The sequence below is a fragment of the Phodopus roborovskii genome, unplaced genomic scaffold, assembly GCF_943737965.1.
Source record: "Phodopus roborovskii unplaced genomic scaffold, PHOROB, whole genome shotgun sequence".
NCBI lineage: Eukaryota > Metazoa > Chordata > Mammalia > Rodentia > Cricetidae > Phodopus > Phodopus roborovskii.
The window spans coordinates 2,124,562-2,144,762 of record NW_026126434.1 but is presented as its reverse complement, the minus strand read 5'-3'; the positions used below and the strand labels follow the sequence as shown (position 1 = coordinate 2,144,762).

Here is a 20,201-nt window from a genome sequence, read left to right as displayed (position 1 = left end):
TTGTGTTTTAATGTAAACAGATCTTACATGTTGCTTCTGGTCTGCTTGTCATCTTAGCAATGTACATTAGACACCTTTCTGAGCTCTTACAGAGCTGTGTTATAAAAGGTCATGACAGGTGTGGTAGCCCACACCTGTCATCCCAGGACTCGAGAGGCGAGTTTAAAGCAGCCTGGTCTGTGTAGTGAGTAGGGTCAGGCCTAAGTAGGATGCATAGTGAGACTGACTGACTTGATTTTCTCTCTCTCAGAAAGTGTTCTCTTCATGTAGTGGTGCCCATAATCCCAGCATTTAGAAGGTTGAGGCAGGAGGATTATAACAAGTTCAAAGCCAGCCTGGAACAGAGTGAGGACTGGGCAATGTGAGTGTGAGTGCTGTCTCGCCATTACTAGTTCTGTGACCTGAGTCAAATGGCTTAGCCTTTCTGTGCCTCAGTTTCTTTGTTTGCAAAATAGACACATAGTGACTGTGGACTCAGTAGGACCTACAGAAGATTAAACTGCTACGTGTGTACAACACTTAGGGTGGCAGGCATGCGGTGAGCGTGCATGTCTCAGGGTGGCAGGCATGCGGTGAGCGTGCATGTCTCAAGGTGGCAGGCGTGCGGTGAGCGTGCATGTCTCAGGGTGGCAGGCGTGCGGTGAGCGTGCATGTCTCAGGGTGGCAGGCGTGCGGTGAGCGTGCATGTCTCAGGGTGGCAGGCGTGCGGTGAGCGTGCATGTTTCAGGGTGGCAGGCATATGTGGTGGGCATCATTGTCTCTTAAGGCAGCAGGTGTGCGGTGAGCATGCATGGCTGCAGAGTGGTTCCGCACATTTCCCATGATGCAACTCTTTTCTTCTTCTTGCTTTGTGAATTGTTCCATCACTTGCATGTATGTATCTTGGCATTTTTAACTTTTTAAAATTTTATTTATTTCTTTTAAGAATTATTTGTAGGGCAGATCTCTTGATGTAGAATTCCTAGGTCAAAGGTGGACTTTTCCCATTGCAATAGGAATATCATCTGTGTTAAGTCCAAGTTCTAATTCTGCTTAGGCAAATCCATATATTTACTGTGCAGTCTTTTAGGAAACCAATAAATTAAAATGAGAGACAGAGGGGTTTAATTAAATGTTATGAATTGCCATTAAATAGCTTAAGATGGTTCAATAACTGCAATTTCCTATGCTTCAAAGGGGCCTAGAAAATATCAGGTATATGCTTGATGTGCTAGAATGATGGATGTTTTGGGTGTTCCGTATTCATATTTGAGATTTAATGAACAGCAGGTGTTTAGGTTAATGTTGTGGTCATAATAATATTAATGTTTGGGTATGTAAGTTGTTTGGTAGGGTTGATTTTGGTTCTAAAGAAAGCAGAACACACTCAGTATTGAAGGAATGATGTGTTCTGGTTTGGGATTCATGGTGAGCAGTGCAGGAGAGGATGTACTCTGTTCCGAGCTCTGCTCTACACTGAATGCTACATTGCACTGACCTCAGAGTGAAGCTGGAGGAGCCCAGACAGCCTCTTCCCCTCCTCATGTTAGAGAACATGTGTGACCCCAGAAGGTTCCACAAAAAAAGCACCAGTAAGTAGCACATTTAAGGTTGTTACCCAATAGTGAAAATGGCTAATTGCTAATGTATGGCACAGGCCCCTTGCTGGAGGAGGTGCTGTGTTGTCCATTGCATGTTGGCGGTGTGTGTGTGTGTGTGTGTGTGTGTGTGTGTGTGTGTGTGTGTGTGTGTCTGTCAGGGGGAGGATCCTGCCTGAGCATCATAGCAGCCCGCATATGAACCTTAGAAACACTCATGCTCCCCAGCCAGCTGCCAGGTGCATGGTGGTGTTCTCAGGGCCTGCACACCAGCTAGAGGCACTGGGATAGAAATTCAGGGCCTTCTCTTACACCTGCTGGTCCCAGGCCAGCCTGGGCTACAGGAGCCCTTTCTCCTTCTGACTGAGCACTGTCACTTCTGGGGTCCTGTCTTGATGATGTATTTAGAGATGGCAGGTGGTTTGTTATTTTTAATAATTCTTACAGTAAAAGGCTGGAGAATATACAAATATCCACTAACTAAGGAGTGTTTAACTGTGCGACCCTGATGCACAATCATTTAAACTCATTTTCTCATGGAGATGTTTATGACACCATGTTAATTACGATTAAATCTTGAAAAAAGGAATGGTTAGTAGTGTCTCTTTGGTGGTGAGAGCAGAGATGGTGTTGGGAATTTTATGCTTCCTGTTTTACTTATCCCCTTTGGTATTTGCTAAGAATGTTGTGGTAAAACCACATATGAGTTATAAAATAGGAAGTGTGTGTGACTCCTACATATAACACAGTCTGTACATATGAGTTATGAAATAGGAAGTGTGTGTGACCTCTACATATTAACACAGTCTGTACATACGAGTTATGAAATAGGAAGTGTGTGTGACCTCTACATATAACACAGTCTGTATATATGGGTTATAAAATAGGAAGAGCGTAACCCCTACACATAACACAATATGTATGTATAGACATTTTCTCCAAAAGCTTTTGAAAACCATTATAAAGATGTTATGTATTTATGTCTCAGTTTAATAAATAGTTATTAAATGTGTTTTACATGCTAAGTAGAATTCTCTGGAGTTATGAAGACCTTGCTGTCTGTGAAAGGAGATCATGGAAATGTAAGACTAGTAGTAACATGATGTAGATTGTTGGAAATGGTGTAAAAATACTGGCATCTGGGTTCAGAGAAAGCATGGATCATGCCTGTTGAAGCGGTACAAAGATGTTGGTTAAAAAAAATGGTAAGTGCTAAAGGACCTTCAAGTCACTGGTTGATTGCTGTGAAGAGACACCATGACCATGGCAACTTGACTCTTACAAAAGAAAACATTTAACTGGGGGCTTGCTTACAGTTACAGAGGTTAGTCTGTAGTCATTGTAGTGGCAAACATGGTGTCATGCATGGTGCTGGAGCAGTAGCTGAGGGAGCGGGTGTAGGGGGTGGGGGGTGGGGAGACAGAGACAGACTGACCCATGGCTCAGTGTGGACTTATGAAACTTCAAAGCCACACCAATGATACGTGTCTTCCAACAAGGCCACACCTCTTGATCTTTCTAACCCTTCTCAAACAGTGCCACTCCCTGGTGATGGAGCATTAAAATGTATGAGCCTAGGGGGCCATTCTCATTCAAACCTCCACATTCTCCTCATGCACCCCCCATAGGCTTGTAGCCATGTCATCATGCAAAAATGCATTCAGTCCAACTTCAAAAGTCCCCATAGTCTATCAGGATTTCAACATTCTTTAAAACTCCAAAGTCTTTTCTGAAGCTCATGTAATCTCTTAACTGTAATCCACTGTAAAATCAAAATAAAAAAGCAGACCACATACTTCCAACATATAGTGGCAGCAAATGTACACTACCATTCCAAAAGGGAGGAAAGGAGGCATAGTGAGGAAATACTGGACTAAGTAAGACCTAAAACCCTAAACCCCAGACCCTGCATCTCCATGTGTGATGTCTAAGTGCTCCGCAGACCTCCCCTCCTTTCAGCTCTGTTGACTGCAGTGCACTTCTCTCTGTCTAGGCTGCTTCCACACGGGTCTGCCGCTTCGCTTCCCTTGGCAGGCATCCCATGGCTCCGGATCTCCAACATCTTGGGTTCTCCACGGCAATCCAGGTTTCACCTTCACAGCTTCACACAGTGGTTACTGTTGTCAAAAGACTTTAAATGTTAGTGTATTCACAGGGAACCCTGAAACCCTGAACATGCAGGAGAGGACAGGAGACATGAAGGGCTACATGCTGTCTGTACTGTCACCAAAGTGGGAGAATCTTACCGCATGGGGCACAGAGCGGAGGATGGGGGAGGGGAGCACACGACTGTGACAGTCACTGCTCTTCATTCTGGGAAGAGTGCAAGGTGGTTAGTGGCTTTTTTGAAGTCCTTGAAGTGAGTTATGAAGTAGAAGCTTCTTGGATGGGTTTGAGGATTTTTTATACCTGGGATCAATTGGTCATGATTATTTGTTTTGATTGAGCTCCCTTGGTATATGATGCCCAACAGCAAATGAAAACTGATCTGAAAATTCACCCTCTTCATCTAAGTAGGGAGGTTTGTTTTAACTCACTCTTTTGTGTATGTGGGTGTGCACATCGTGGCATGCACACAGAGGTCAGATGACAGGAGCAGAAGCTGATTCTCTCCTTCCCCATGTGGGTCCCTGGGATCAAACTCAGGCAGTCAGCACTTGTCCTTAATCCCTCTTTCATGACCCAGTTCTGGAAGCTGTCTCTTGTCTTCACAGAGCACGAATTTGCAGCTCCACTCATGAGACTTTGGTACCAGATTTAATGAATTTTTCTTTTGGTATGATTTTTAATCATTGAATGTTTAATCCATTATGGTTTCTGTGCTTTTTTTTTTTTTTTTTTAAATTCAGATTCTAGATAGAAAACCTCTCTAATTCTGAGTTTTTAATGCTTAAATTAAGAAGAGATCTACAATATAGCAGCTATCTAGCCAGCACTGTGGGTGATCTGTTGGGTTAGTTCATGTTCATTTGGTGTCTGTGGTCTTAGTTTTGTTCTGTGATGTCACTGGGCTCTGGGTCCAGAGGTATGTATCAGCACATTGCCACGGTATTCTTACCTTATAAAGAGCTTCCCAGCTAGTCTTCCACAGGAGTGGGATTTGTTCATACAAAACACATGACATGTTTCAAGGGCAGAAGATGGGAAAATAAATTAACATGTCACTTATGAAGTCATAACTATGTGCCAGCTGTCAGATCCCCTCAGTTCTGGACTGGGCACTTTCTGAATGGATCCCTTACATAGTGTACAGTTTTAGTAGCACATGTGTATCTGATCGACAAATTTTGACCCAAGAGAAGACTAAACAACATTTTGCTTAAAGATTCTAGCTATGTGGGGATTACCACGAATTCTCTTTACAGGAAGAAATAGACTGTGATTTTTTAAATAATTGGCATCAGGAGATGTGCTTGTATCATACTCCCAGTAGTAGTTAGCAGTAGTAAACGGTAAGGAGAATGTCACATTTTGTTGCATATACTTGTCTGATATCACATTGGATCTTTGACATTAATGAATTTATTGACTTATTTTTGGTTAGTTATTATGATACTTATTTTCCCCCGCAGTGGCTTAAGCAGCTACCAATTTGGAGAACTTAATTATTTGTTGTTGTATTTGTTCACAGGTGGCAAACTCTGGTCATATATCAGTAAATTTCTAAACAGAAGTTCTCAAGAAAGCTTTGACATTAAGGAAACGAAACCGACTGTGCCTCACCGCGTTTATTTGCATCAGCCAAATGCTAGCCCTCAGGACAGCAGCAGCTTCGAGTCCAGAGGGAGCGACATGGGGGGCATGTTGAAGGTCCTTCCGCTGAAGACCAGTTGCACCCCAAGTTCTCAAGAGGATAGCAACCAGGAAGACGATGGCCAGTCCACTTCTCCCAAGTGGCCGGATTCAGGCTCCAGCTCGGAGGAGGAGTGCACGGCTGGCTACCTGACGCTGTGCAACGAATACGGGCAGGAAAAGATTGACCTGGGGTCTTTGAACGAGGAACCCATCATGCTGCCTGGAGGGGAGAGTGCTGACACCCAGGCTGTTTTGAGCTTCCCAGCATCCCTTGCTGCTGATAGTCCGAGCCCCAGCACGCAGCAGCTCAAGTTCTCCCCTGGAGACGAGGACCTAGAAGCATCTTGTTTCCCTCAGACATCTGATTCCCTCACCATGTCAAAAAATAGCCCTATGGAGTTCTTTAGAATTGATAGTAAGGACAGCACAAGTGAACTCCTAGGACTGGATTTTGGCGAGAAATTGCACGGTCTGAAACCAGAACCTTTGAAAGCACTCTTTACCCTCGCGGATGGAGAAGGAGACAGCAGGGTAGGGGCTGAGGCTCAGGACTCCATCAGCAGGGGCTCGGATGACTCGGTCCCGGTCATTTCGTTCAAAGAAGCCGCCTTTGAGGATATCTGTGGTGCTGAGGCAGGAAGGCCCGACCTTCTGGTAAACCTACCCGGTGAGCCTCAGCCAGCCAAGGAGGCATCAACGACGGACCCCACCAAGTTTCCGCTTGCCAGTGCAGGCAGGCTGGAGAGCAAACTGTTGGAAGCCCCGGATGTGCTATGCCTAAGGCTGAGTTCTGAGCAGTGCCATGAGCCGGGAAAAGAAGGCCCAGAGGAACTGAGTGATTGGGCTAGGTCCCTGACCTGTGGTGGTGTGACTCCAAAGCACCGCGCTCATGCAGGTCCTGGGGTGTTAGGTGCAGCTGCTGTTGTTGATCACGCCAGCTCAGGAGACCAGTTTCTGTTACCCAGCTCATATCCTGAGTCTGAGGGGCTGGGACAAGTGGAGGCCGTGGTCACTACACACGACGCAGGAGAAAGCCTGCTCCACATTTCTGGTCCACACTCAGGTGCTAAGGGACACGGTGCACACCCAGGCACTGCCACAGTGGAGGAAGTGTTATTGTTCACAGAGCACGCTAAAGAGGAACCGAGCCCTCTATTTCAGAGACACTCTGAGACCAAGGAGCAAAGTGTGCTAGCCCTGGGAGGAGAGAAGGAAATCCATCAAATTTTTGAGGACCTTGATAAGAAATTAGCGGTGAGCTCCAGGTTCTTCATCCCGGAGGGCTGCGTTCAGAGATGGGCAGCTGAAATGGTGGTAGCCCTTGACGCCCTGCACAGAGAGGGGATTGTGTGCCGCGATCTGAACCCAAACAACATCTTATTGAATGATGGAGGTCAGGAACTTTCGCAAATGCATTTCTTTTTATTCGCTGTTGCTTCCAATTAACTGAGTAGGCGTTTTATCTTGTAATTAGTATCTTCATTTCCTGTCTAGAGCTTCATTATCAGTGCGGCAAATTCACCCCCAGTAATAGCTTCTAGTACTTAATGATGCCATTATTCTTAATGATACTGTTTTTAGCTACAAAAGGAGTAATTACAGTTCGCTTCTGCAGAAAATGGAAGAGAAAAATGTTTTGATTTCTCCTGTCGTTTTGTTTTTAGGACACATTCAGCTAACGTATTTTAGCAGGTGGAGTGAGGTTGAAGATTCCTGTGACAGCGATGCCATAGCGAGAATGTACTGTGCCCCAGGTTAGAGCAATCTCCTCAAACGCTTCACTTGAAAAGATGGCTCGGTAGCTCTTACTTCTCTGTACAAGTTGTGTTTTTCACCGGCAGTTTGCGTATGTGTTGCGTCTGCTGATCCATTCTTTCAGCCCTCCAAAGAGAAGTAGGGGATTGAGCTGAGTGTGTGTGTGTGTGTGTGTGCATGCTTACTGCCCTGTTTAAAGCATTTATGTATCTCTGGAAACCCATTGCATTCTTTCAAGTGTCTTAAGCAAGGCCTTATGTCCCCCGAGAGTCTTCACATGGGTGAACTTTATCAAGTTTTATTAAGATGTGGGTGAAATTTCCAAGGCTACAGTGGATAAAATGTGTTTTTTTGATGCACTGTGTCTTCAGGGGTGAACTGCCCTGGAAGTTGAGAACACAGTTTAAGATATTCTATATTTGAGAGCATAATAAACATGTTCCCCCTACTTTAAAATGGCCCATGTAGCCAAACACTTTGACTTGAGTTTCTCTAGCCCTTACTGCCTGCTCTTTATTTTTTAACATTACAGATGTATCGCTGTGGCCATTAGGACCTCTGTAAGTGGCCATAGCCAAGCATTTGATTAGAGTTACTGTCTTGTCAGTGCAGGTGGGCTTTGTTTAAACCCACCTCTTCTTCTCCCATCTCGAGCATCGAGTCTCGTAGGTGAGCAATTGATTCATCACTCGCCCACTGGCTGTCGGGTGTGTCAGCCGATGGAGCAGACAAGATTCACTAGGTGCGTAGTCTTTGGTTTGTACTAGCTCACTATTGTGTTGCTGCTAAGTTAGCTCAGCTTCGTAGGAAATGGTAATTAGGAATGAAAGAGCTTCCTTGTTAATAGTGGCTGGGTTGAGGAAAGACAAGTTTTCAACCCATGATGCAAATCCTCAACTTTTGTACTCTGAACAACTGCTTGGGAACCGATAACTGTTATGTTGTTAATGGAGCAACAACAACAACAACGAAAATTGTAGTGACATCACCTGATCTTGCACTCACAGGTGCCACTCTTTAATTTGGTAACAGCTAGCATGAATGTGTTTATTAATTGCAATGAATTTGGAAGTGTTAGAGTCTACCTTAAACTTGGGAGATCATGTGAGTCAAGTGTGTTCCATCCTGAAGTGGGGTCCAGTGTGATGTGTAAGTTACAGCTGAATGCCGTGGGTGTGTGCTTGTACAAGATACTGTGGCTTCCATTCTGAGAAGTGGCCGTTGGGCCAGGTCTCTGTTAGCATCTGAGAGCTTCTACATAATGGGATAGAACCATTCCGTATAAACTCTGGGTTTCATGTGTGATGTACCATTTACCAGTTTTCCAGACCTAACTTCTTTTCTCAGGGAAGAGCATGCCTCGCATTTGGCCAGCAGATGGCAGTGCACCACTAATGGACCCTCTTCTCTCTGCCATCTTCCTGGTTGTTGTCCTTCATAGTGTTTTTTTTTTTTTTTGGGGGGGGGGGGGGGAGAATGCAGCCAAACTGTAGTCCAAAGAGAGGCTTTGTTGTAATTGTTTGTGTGAAAGAACTGCACCTTCCAGCTACTTAGCTGCTCAGTGTGTGAGCAGCAGGGAAGACTCTCCAACCCTTGGGCAGATAACTTTAGCGTCAAGGAGAAGCAAACTCTCCCCTTCCAGTTAACATGACCTCAAGTCTACAGAGGCAGAGCCTCCACCTTGCAATCCTAAGGGGAGTGAATTGCAGAGCTTCACTTAGAACTGAATAGCAGCACTGCCTGTGAGTACATAGTCTTCCCTCTCACTGGGAGAGACCAGTGGCAATGGGCCAGTATTTCAGTGTATAGTGACCGTGCGGCTCTCGGTCAACAGACCCCAGGCAGTGATTTCCTTCCCTCTTCTCGATTCTGACTGCTGTGTCAGTCACTGGAGCTGGAGCAGCTCCTGTGGTCAGAAAGTAAAGGTCAGAGATTGAGGAGCTTTGCCTGCTCTGTACTTATACAGCTCACCTGCCCCTGCCTCTCCCCTTTCCAGGGAATCCTTAGCACCTGTTTGTCCAAAATCCATCACCCATGTGCCTGTACTTTATCGCATCAGTGTACCCTTTTATCTTGTGGATGGTGTGCCTTGATATATTTTGAGAAAAATTTCCAGTAACAGATTCGATTTACATGAACAGAAACTTGAGCAAATGCCAGACTAGCAGGGGGGCCATTATTCTGTTCTATAAATAAGTTTAGACCAGAAAACACTTGCAGAAACCTGGGAATCAACATGTTTTGGTCTAATTGAGGGGAAAAGCAAGATAGATAAATTTTGAAATGCAAATGATCACCTTCTGTTTTTTTTAAAGAATCGCTTCTGCCAACTTTGTGATCTTAGATTTAAAGTCACAGGCCTCTAGCCATGTGCACTACTAAGGCAGTTCAGGGCTCACAAGCTCTGCAATAAAACTAAGAACTTAAAAAAAGTTGCCCTTTTATGTTAAAGAAAACAGATCCAACAACACAAAGACAAAACCCATGGCGCACTCTCTGTCTATGTCTCTGAAAAAGCCGGCCCTTGAACGGCTGCAGCTGCAGATCCATCAAGAAGGTCTTGAGACCATGAATTCATGCATCAGACTCAGCTCATTTTCAAAGTTGAGGCATCCTTTCAGGTGCATTTTGTTCCTCCGGTTACCTAGCAAGGTTTTATTAAACAAATCACATTCATGGCAAATGAGTTCCTTTCATACCACAGATACATGGGATGGAGGGCAGAAAGAGAAGGAGAACAGTGATGTGCTAGATGGGCAGAGCGTGTGCAGCTGAGTGGGTGCACAGCTCTGAGTGGGACTGCAGCATGAGTGGGTCCGCGGCACTCACTGGGTCTGCAGCTCTGTCCTCTCTCCAGGCACTCCCTCCCTCAGGAGCTCCTGGACCACAGGGAGGGGTGATGGAACAGAAGCCAGGCTGCTGCTCACATTTCTCCAGAGCACTTGCTTATAGCAAGCAACTCTGATTTTATTTCTAGTGCTACAGAAACCACAATTTCACCAAGTTTTTGGCTCAAGGATTTGAAACATTTCTTCAGTTTGGTAGCATAGAATAAGTCTTTGTTACTGCATTTTTAGTGTAATAGAAAAATAAAATAAGATGTTGGGGGCTATAGTCATTGTTTTCTTAGCAGTGTTTTCCTTAGCAGTCTTGACTGTTACAGTCAAAGGCAGTAGAAATAGAACTTATACTCTTACCTGTGAAATACAAAGATGGGTTGAAAATTGAGTGTCCAGGCTCACGCAAGTGAGCAGGGTTAATAACGAATGTGTTAGTCACTAAGCTAATATCCTCACTCACATTACCATTGGACACTTAAACAAGTCCTGTGTCTCCTTCACTGTTATTTTCCACCCCATCATGAGGCTTCCTTTTTAAATACTTGAAATTTACATTTATATTTCTTGCAAAGTACCCCGAATTTATAGGTGAGTGTGTGTATGAAAGGAGGAAGTCCAGCACCCTTTCCACTGTAGTCTATCTCCACGGTCCCACATGTCAAACGGCAGCTTTGCTTCCTCTGTTCGGAGATTTCACTCTTGAAAACGGCTCAAAGCTGGCGGTGAAATTGAAATGCAGAAAAGTGACGCTGGAAAGTGTCTGCAAAACTCAGTGTAGAGCATGACACTCACATGCTTCCATCCCACACTCCTCGGCCCATGGCAGCTAGTCTAAGATCATATTTGTGGGTGTGGTCTCCCTTGGTCTTCTCCATGACATGCTTCCCCTCCATTTCTTTTTTGGTAAGCATGGTGCTCGCAATGTAGTTAGGTGTTTGGTACCAGAGTCAACCCAGGGATGCTTTCAAAGTGTGGAGGCCATCAGGTGCCTGCTAGGTAAAAGATCACCCAGACCTGGCCTTCACTCACTGCATGGTCTTGGACAGGTCATTTAAGACCTTCCAGGACTCAACTAAATAGTAGTAAGTAGATATATTGGGTACAAATGTCATCTATGTTAATCACATGACACCCTTATATAAAATTCAGTCAGAATTTAAGTTCATCTAGTGCAAAAATCCCACTTAACAGTAGAGTTAAAAGGATTATTTTACTTGGAAGACTTTAAAAGTATATATTTTTACTTACTTGCAGGTTTGTATAATTTATGTAGTGTATGGAAATGAGGGGTTTATTGAAAACATTTTCATTTGGAGGAATAGGCCAGGCACTTCTGAATGCACCAAAAGTTGAATGCATGGTTCCCAGCAACAGTGAGAATGAGGTTTATTTAGATATGAAAGTTCAGAGTCCTAGAGTGGTTTCAGCAGACAGGAGCAAAATAAATAAATAAATAAGCGGTGTGCTCAGAAGTAGTGAGGACATAGCAGGAAGTGGAATCATGGTCATGGAGCTTTTTTCCTTTTCTGGAGGCAGTAACGGAAGCCTTCAAGGCTCAGTTGTGTGAAGATGGTGTGCTGATCCGAGATTCTTGGTATTATTTTCCCCAGAGCAAAGCTTGATCAGTAGGTCCCATGCATGTATCTGTATTTCTCTGGACTGATCAGCAAGTGTCTTACATCCTTTCCCTGTAGCTCTTGCTGTAAAGCCACAGTTTCAAGGAGAGTAAACTGTGAAACTTCCAGAAAAGAATGGGAATTTCACACTTGTTCTCCCCACATGCCAAGGCGAAGGGCTTCAGATCAGAAATCTTTCCTGCCCAGGCGAGGGAACCCTCATGATGCCAAGGAGAGGGGAGAGTGAGGGTAGGGGCTTGAGGGTCTGCTGCCCTGGGCTTCTCCCAGGCCCAGATAGGAAGGGCCCTGGGCCTCACATGTGCCCTCACTTGGTCTGCCACCTTCACCGAGTTGACATCCCAATGTTGTGATGTCACAGTGTGTCTTGTCTCTCAGTGAGAATGAGATGGGTGGACACTGAAGGGCTCAGCTCCTGCTGTTCATCGTCTTATTGCTGTACTCTTCCCTGCACTGTAGGAAACATGTCAGCTGTTAGAATTGGGAACTGTGTAAGTGTGGCCAACAGGTAGTGTTCACACAGGGGCAGTGGCATTCAATGGTGAGTGTGGTGTTACTCCGCTTTCCATTGCCATAATTGAGAAAGTCAACACACAGAGAAAGGTTTATTTTGGCGTTTGGTTTTGGAGGTTCTAGCTCAGGCTTAGTTGCCCTGTTCCTGTATATCATGGCAGGAATGTGGGGGCCAGAAACTCCTCTTTAGTTCTTTTGAAGGACGAGTCCCCCTGACATAAAGACCTCACTCAGCTCTTAAAAGTTCCTTGCCCTCCTCTGGTGCTAAGCGGGGGACTAGGCCTTCAGCACTCAGACCCTTGGGGACTTTATTATTTGGGCTTTGGACCGTTAGGAGGAGGTTAATTTAACCTTGTGTTCAGAGGAGAGGTTCTGGGAAGCATTATCTGCTCAGTAATAGTAACGCTTCTTACCGTGGACCTGGAGTCAATGCAGCTGGCCACAGCCGGTGCTGCTGGAGAGAGAAACAGGACTTTGTTTGCCTCCAAGATTTAGCAGAGAAGATAGAATGCTGAATCCTGGATTGTGTGTGTACATGCGTATTCACGCACATGTATACATGCATGTGTGTGCTTGCCTGTACGTGTCCGTGTGGAGGGAGACCAGAGGTTGATAATCTGTTGTGTTCCTCTATTGCTTCTCACATTATCTTTGAGACAAGGTTTTCCGGTGAATGTGGAACTTGCCATTAGGCTAGATTGCCTGGCTAGGGAGCCTCTGGGTATCTTCCTGTTTGTGTTCCCTGCTGTCCCCAGTGTGCCTGACTTTCAGTGGGTTTGGAGTTTTGAACTAAGGTCCTCATATGTGTGCAGCAAGCACTGTACCCACTGAGCAGCGCTGCTGGCCTGGAATGCCGAGTCTTAAGTTCTTAAGCCTTTGACTAACTACTTTCATTTAAACCATAGTTTTATTTTCTATAATATCTCCATGCCACACTGAAGGCATTTTTCTTCTAAGCAAATCTTCCCGAATATTTCCTTCAGATAAATGTCCGGCAATGCTACAGTTTTAAAAAGTTAATGGCAGTAAGGCAGCCGGGGCTGCTGAAGCCCCGTTAACAGCATGCTGCCCTTGGCCTGCCTCGCCCGGCAGCAGAGCAGCGAGAAGAAAGCTGTGCCTGTCATTCTGTTTCCAGTTAGCCTTTTTCTCATCCATCAACCGTAATGGCTTTGGTCGGGGAGCACTGTGGCACCCGATGGCCGTTCAGAGCTGTGTTGCTGTGAGATGATCAGTGGGGAATGGAGCGTGCTGTTGGTTTTCTCCTGTTACAAATGTGGGCTGAGGGAGGAAGCAAGATTGTGTAGCTCTAGGAATTATCATCCTAATCACTCACCCAGAGGCCACACGGCACTAACCCCATTCCTTATTTCATCTCCCAAGAAAAGGCTGGTACCGAGGAGACCTATAAACTCCTTGATGAAGTGATGTTTGGCCCCATAGTGCTGAATCAAGTGAAATCAAAGGGTTTCAACTCAAGTTGTGCAGTTAACTCAGGGCAGTTTAGAGCATGGTTGCCAGGCAAGTAGGAGAGGTTTAGCCTGAGTCAACCAGTGTGGCCTGTGCTCTCCACAGCAGCCCCTGGGGGAAGATAACCCAGGTACTTAACACCAGCTGAGTTAGGAGAGGAGGCAGGAAGCAGGCTGGAGTCTGGGGTGAGTTCAGAGTAGGTTGTATGAGGTGGAGGAGGGCTGTGCCTTGTTCCCTGGGAGGAAAGAAGGAGGCCCAGCCCTAATTTCTGTGGATAACACTCTAGCTGGTTAGTGCTATGACCCTGGGAACATCTGAGCATTCTTAGGTCCTCTGTGACAAATGTACATCATGCACAGTGATGGAGCAAAGCTGGAGGACTTGGGAAATGCACAGAGCGGCAGGCAGTGTTTCTGAAATAAAACAGAAGGAGAAAAATATTCCTTTGAAAGGATAGGCTGAGAGGTGGGTGTTCCTGTCTGTCCGTCTGCCTGTCTGCAAATTAAGACCTGCCATGAAGATGTGATCTCTTAGGCCAGTCTCACCTGATCAGATGAACTGACTTTGACCCTGGGTGAATAGCTGTGGTTTTTCAGACTTAATCTTTAGCTACTAAGCTTTGATAATTTAGTTTATAGGTGTAGAGGGACCATCCAAACCTGTAATGAAATGTAACTTTAAAGATGGGGATAGGGTGTATCTAAGGAGTGGCCCTGGATACAACCATTGACAATGCAATTAAGTTTTATTCTCTTGTTGCTGCAGACTCATTTGTACAATTTTGTCTTAGTTGTGAGAACTTAAAGCAAAAAAAAAAAAAAAAAAAAAAAAAAACTATCTAAGCAGGACCTGGTAGCACCTATAGCTCTACCACTTGGAAGGCTGAGATGGAAAGGTCTTGAGTTCATGGTCAGCTAGACCCGGGCAAGGGGCCTGTCTGTCTTAACTCCTAATTCCCAAAGAAAATACTTTCCTGTGTCTATCTTAGTTAGATAGTGTCTCTGCCTATGCTTTTGTTTTTGAAAACATTAAAAACTACAACAAACCCCTGAGAGCCAGCAGGTGTGAGTCTGTTAGTCATGCCTTTCTTAGCTGGCTCCCCATGCTGGGCAGGGCCAGGAAAACTGAACTTCTCCCAGTCATTCTCTTTCCGCCCGGTCGGTCTTTTGCCTTTCACAGGCCCGCGCCACCTGCTGCAGAACAAACTATCACCCAGAGGCAGCCACTGCCCTCTTCTAGGAAGTGCTAGGAGAGGTCTCTCCATCCCCCAGTTGAAGCCACAATCAGCACAACCAGTAGTGCTGCAGTTAGCAAGCACTTGACGTACCTTGAATCTACGTCCCACCTGCCGTTAAACTTCGTGGTCTGCAAGGTGTAAAAGGTGCAGAGGACTTACAGATCATGCCTCCCAAAACAAACATTCTAGGATATTTGTAGGGACTTTGAATGCTGTGAATGAGCAGGGCTGTACAGTGCAGTTGGAATACATATTCAACAAATATCTCCTAAATGCCTCCTGTGTCCCAGGAACTATGCCTGGGAGCCAGATATAAAGACATAATTGGTGTAATATTGACAGTTACTTTTGAAGTTTTATCAAAAGGAGACTGCCCCAACGGAGGACATATGTAACTGGCTAACTAGAATGTTGATAGACCTTCATAGTCGTGTTTATAGAATGGAAATGGACCGAGCTAACAAAAGACATGCTTAGCTGGCCCTCTTCGCACAGTTGAGTCCATACAATGTTGGACACAAAATGCTTTCTTGTGTCTTCCTCTTTGGTCTTCAGTCATCAGCTGTAGTGGAAGACTAATGCTTCACCCCTGCATAGAAAATCTTTACACACAGCAAGAGCTGTGAGAGAAATTGACTAGGATTTTATAATTCTAGTCCCTTTCAATTAGCAACAGATGCTGCAGGGAGGGCTTTCCTGTGTGGGAGCATGGGACTAATGCTTCCCAGCACTAGAGGATGGATGCTGCAGCAGGAGGAAGATGTTCTTTCCCTTGCTTCACATGTCACCAATGACAGATGGTTTGATTAAACCACCTTGCTTTACTATCTCAGTGCCTTACTTATGCCTGGCTCCCTTGTAAGAACTTAGCAAAATCTTGACTATTTTAAACTTCACAGACTACTTTAAATCTTAGAAGAATTTAGATACACCAGTTCCCCCTTCCCCCCACTGTTACCACTCTGTACATATGTGGTGCTTAATTTTAAGGTAATGAAATTTTGCCTTTATTTTTATATTGTTTCTCTTTGATCCTAAAAGGTAATGTTTTTCCAAGAGGGAGTTATTCAGGGCTGCGGAGATGAGACGGTTCAGTTGGTAACATGCCTGCTGAATACACAGGCTTGTCTGGGTGCAGTGGTACATGTCTGGAAGATGGATTCCTGGAGAACTCTGGCCACCCAGTCCAGCCAAGCTGGCAGATCTCAGGTACACTGAGGAAGATTGAAGTCCAACCTAATACTCGCACACATGCATGAACACACACACACTTAGTATAGCCACTGACATACACACATGCAGGCACACACAGCATGAACACACACACACTTAGTGTAGCCACCACTGACATGCACACATGCAGGCATATGTGTGTGACACGCACACAAGGTCAGATACTTTCCTTTAATTTTCTCTTAAGGGAATTAAAACATTTACTGATTTCCTGCTGCCTTAGAGGAAGCTAGCAAGGACAATATGCTGCCAGGAAAGGTTATGACATTTTCTCTTGCAGGTAGTTCAGCATCTTTTAAAAGTAAGGCAGACTCTGAGTTTGGGATGCTGGAGGACCACAATTGCTTAGAATACGCAGCTGTCCCATCTCTGGAACACGTTGTGGGAAGGTGGCTTTCACTCATAGCTCGAGTGGGCTTAACCTGCCTTTTCTTGTTTTCTCAGTGAGTTTCAGCTCTGACTTTGGTTTTATTTCTGACTTGAGCCTTTGCTAAACCCCAAGTTCAAACTGTATAGCATAGGGTTACAGGCCTGGTCTGGCAGGTGTACAGGGGTGCTGACTCTGCATTCTGGAATCACAGTTATGTGTCCAAGGTCTGCAGATTTCTCAGGCCTGTGCGTGTGCACTGGGCCATGTGGCTAGAGACTGGCTCTCTCTCTCTCTCTCTCTCTTTTTTTTTTTTTTTTTTTCCTCCAGGAGGACCGGGTGTCCCTTGAACTCATGATGTTTCTGCTTTAGCCTCTGAGTGCTGGGATCATAGGCCTGCCACCACCACAGGTTCAGAAGTATGTCCACACTTTTCCATGTTTGATCCTTTCTGTCTCAGGGGCTACTTTGTGTAGTTACATCTCTGGATTCAGGTAAAACATTTTGGGATGTGAGAAGGAGCCTCAGAAGACAGGCAGTCCCGGGCTAAGCCACTCTTGTCCTGTGTTTCAGCCTTGGGTGGTCACATCACTAGGACCGTGTCTTCATTAAGGTTTTCTGTTGCTGTGAAGAGACATCATGACCGTGGCAGCTCTTAAAAGGAAAATGTTTAATTGAGGTGATGACTTACAGTTTCAGAGGTTCAGTCCATTGTCATCGTGATGAGGAGCATGTCAGCATGCACTGCTGGAGCTGAAATTGAGGATCTTGCAGGCAATGGGAAGTTGATTGGCAGCTGCACTGAGGGAAGTTTGAGCAAAAAGACCTCAAATCCCACCCCCACAGTCACACACTTCCTCCAACACCTCCCAATAGTACCACTCCCTTTGGAGGCCATTTTTTTAAAGACCACTACAGACCACATTATTTTTCTGAAAACTATCCTGGCTTGTTGAGAGTTCTTGAGACATTCAGCACTAGTAAGACAGAGTAACATGTCACACCTGATATTGTAGTCTTTGCTGTTCTATCCAAGTTTCTGTGTGCCCCTATGAAACACGGTGGTTTGGATCTTTAGTAGGAATTAAGATTCTATACTGCAGTTAGGAACTAGAATGGATCATACTAAAGTGAAATTCCAGAGTTTGTTAATGCTTTTGAACATGCTGGGTGCCCTCTTCATTTTTCCTTTTGTGGGATGAGCTGAGATATAATTCAGACTACTTCAGTCTTCACAGTGGGAGGAGATGCACCTCCATGGCATAGGCTGTCAGTGAGTTCCGAGGGGAGGAGGGAGGGTGGCATGGCGGTTGGCTGGGGTGTGTTTGGGCAGAGACTGAAGAGACTGAAGCACACTTGTTCACCATGGCATTATCCACTCCTTGGCATCTTAAGTTAATGGAGGGAGGAGAAGCTGTGAGGACAGCACACTCTTGAAGGTTCTTTCCTGGAAGATAGAATTAAAACCACTAGAGGAGGGAGGACTGGAAGAGATTGGTACTGTCATCTCAGAGTGCGGTCACACACAGAGCCAGAGCCCATCCTTTAGCTCTATGACATATAGACCAAAACCTCAAATTCTTAGATGCCACCGTCTTGTCGAGGTTTTGAGAGGAGTGCCTAAGGAATTTAATTGGGGGGGGGGGCGGGGAGGGCAGTGGTGGTAAGTTTTCATTGGTTATTTTTCTCTGGGTGCCTATGAGGCTGCTGTACTTGAGGCGAACAAAGACATCACCCAGTCTGGAATTTGCAAAGCAAGGGACAGAGCGGTGTTGGGGCACACGGGAAGTTAACACCTTGGGTAGCACAAGAAAACCACTTTGAAATGGACAAAACATCCTTTAACATGCTTCAAAGAACTTTCAAGATGGAATTAGTCTAAAAGGTTTCCCAGCTGCCGTGTTCCACTCCTTTATGTGGCATTCATTACATTCTCTGTATTAAAATCTTAATCCTGTGTTGGGGTTGGGGAGGGTTGTAAGGTTGAGGTGTGTGTAAGGTCTCATATCCAGTGCTGCTCTCCATGAGAGCCTCTGGCTGATGTGTCTGTCTCCCATCTCATGATGGGAGTGCTGGGATTATGGATGTCAGCCACCATATGCAGCTTTCTCTTTAGAAACCGAGTACCAGGCTCGTGCTACTTTTACCTTTGGAGCCACCTCACGGGCCACATTCCATACATCCAGTGAATGTATTAACTGTCTTGTAGCTGTCTGTGTAAGCCCCTGCCCTTGCTTTGTGCTGGAACTTCAATATTTTTAAGATTCTGCAAGTAAAGCAGTTTTAGAGCAGTTGGTTTGACAACCACAAAAACCTCAGTTTCTTTTTAGCAATGTAATTTCATATTATGTAGTAAAAATTTTAATCTAGGAATAATTGTTTTTCAAGGTTATTAAAAAGGCAGCCAGCACCATTCATATTGATGATTAGGAGAGAGACTTTGTTTAACGCCTGTGAAACAGGAGTTCAGTGAGAACTTGAGTTCACTTGTTCCAACATTTCAGCCTCCAGCCGCTAGAAAGTTCTTCTTTGTATCTTACCTACATGCAGAACTCTTTGTTATAGATCAGAGTCACCTAGGAAACCAGGCACAGTAGCTCATGATGTTAGCTTCACATTAATCAGCCCCTGCTTGATAGGAAGTCATTTCGGAGTGTTTCAAGCTACACTTGTTGGATGGAAACTTGATTTTCTCCCTATGGGAAAAAGTGTATCACTTACAGTTGTCCTCATATCCAGCCCCTCAGGTCAAAAAGCCAACACAACACACAGGTTCTTGGATGGCTGGCAATATCTTTAGGCCTCTTAGGATTCAAGTCTAGAATGTTCTCTGGGCTCTGCACCAAAGGTGTGGTTGCTGGCTCCTGGACTGTGGGGAGTAACCCATTCACGGAGTGCTGACTTGATATTATTTGGAAGGTTGGGATCCTGGCAGAGGAAATGGGTTGCTGAAGGCATGTGATGGCAAGGTGTGTCTTGTCTCCAGCCCCTCTCTATCTGTTCCCTGATCTCCATGAGGTGAGACCTTTGCTTCACTGTGCCCTCCCTGCCAGGGTTTGCTTCAATTTGGAGCCATAAGCAAGGAGCCATAAGCTGGCCAGCCTAGACTGGAGACTAGGAACCATGAGGCAAAGCAAGCTGCTCTTCCCTTGAGTGATGTCAGATGCTTTGTCATAGCACTAAAAACTAGTGTGAGGCCTGGGTGCCTTTAGAGTCCTGAGCTAGCTGTGTCTGAGAGCAAAGAGAGTCAGGGGAAAGGAAGAGAGGCGGCTGTGTCAGAGGTGATGGTCAAGGAAGTGGGGGAAGAAGAAACGAGGAACAAAGAATGATGGCAGCAGGCTCCAGGGCACAGTTCAAGAATGTCACCCACAGTGCCTGTGCCTTGTACATCCTGGATGAACTAGCAAACCCACAGAGGTGAGAAAAGATTGGCGTTGAGGCTGCTGTGCTGAGTCACATCCCCACAGGGCAGGGCCATGGCCATCACCATCCACAGCTGAAGCAGCCATAGCCTGTCAAACACCTGGTTGACGTGGCCAGGGACTTCAGGGCATTAAAGCTGGTGAACCTCGCTCTTGGAGGACTAGCTGGCCAAATGCACTGCACAGAAGAGGGCATGCCTGATCTGTCTGTGCAGGGCCCAGGAATCCCCCTCCCCCCAGGCAGGTCTGACTGCAGAGGTGGAGAATGCGACATTAACGGTGCAGGCCCACCTCAGCAAGCCTGCAAGTGGAGACAGGCATGGCTCTAGTCTGGAGCCCCTCAGACAGGCTGTGTGATCCT

The 20,201-nt window shown here is 45.5% G+C and overlaps 1 protein-coding gene across 5 annotated transcripts in view; it reads left to right on the top strand.

Annotated features, from left to right (window-relative positions):
- Rps6kc1 (ribosomal protein S6 kinase C1) overlaps positions 1 to 20,201 on the top strand; it is a 117,284-nt gene that overhangs the window by 86,490 nt on the left and 10,593 nt on the right. For 4 of the 5 annotated variants that reach the window (XM_051186619.1, XM_051186621.1, XM_051186618.1 and 1 more), the window contains 2 exons: positions 5,209 to 6,765; positions 7,037 to 7,126. In XM_051186619.1, the coding sequence (XP_051042576.1) occupies positions 5,209 to 6,765; positions 7,037 to 7,126 (1,647 nt within the window). The remainder of the gene's footprint in view (positions 1 to 5,208; positions 6,766 to 7,036; positions 7,127 to 20,201) is intronic. The other variant, XM_051186620.1, reaches the window with a different exon arrangement.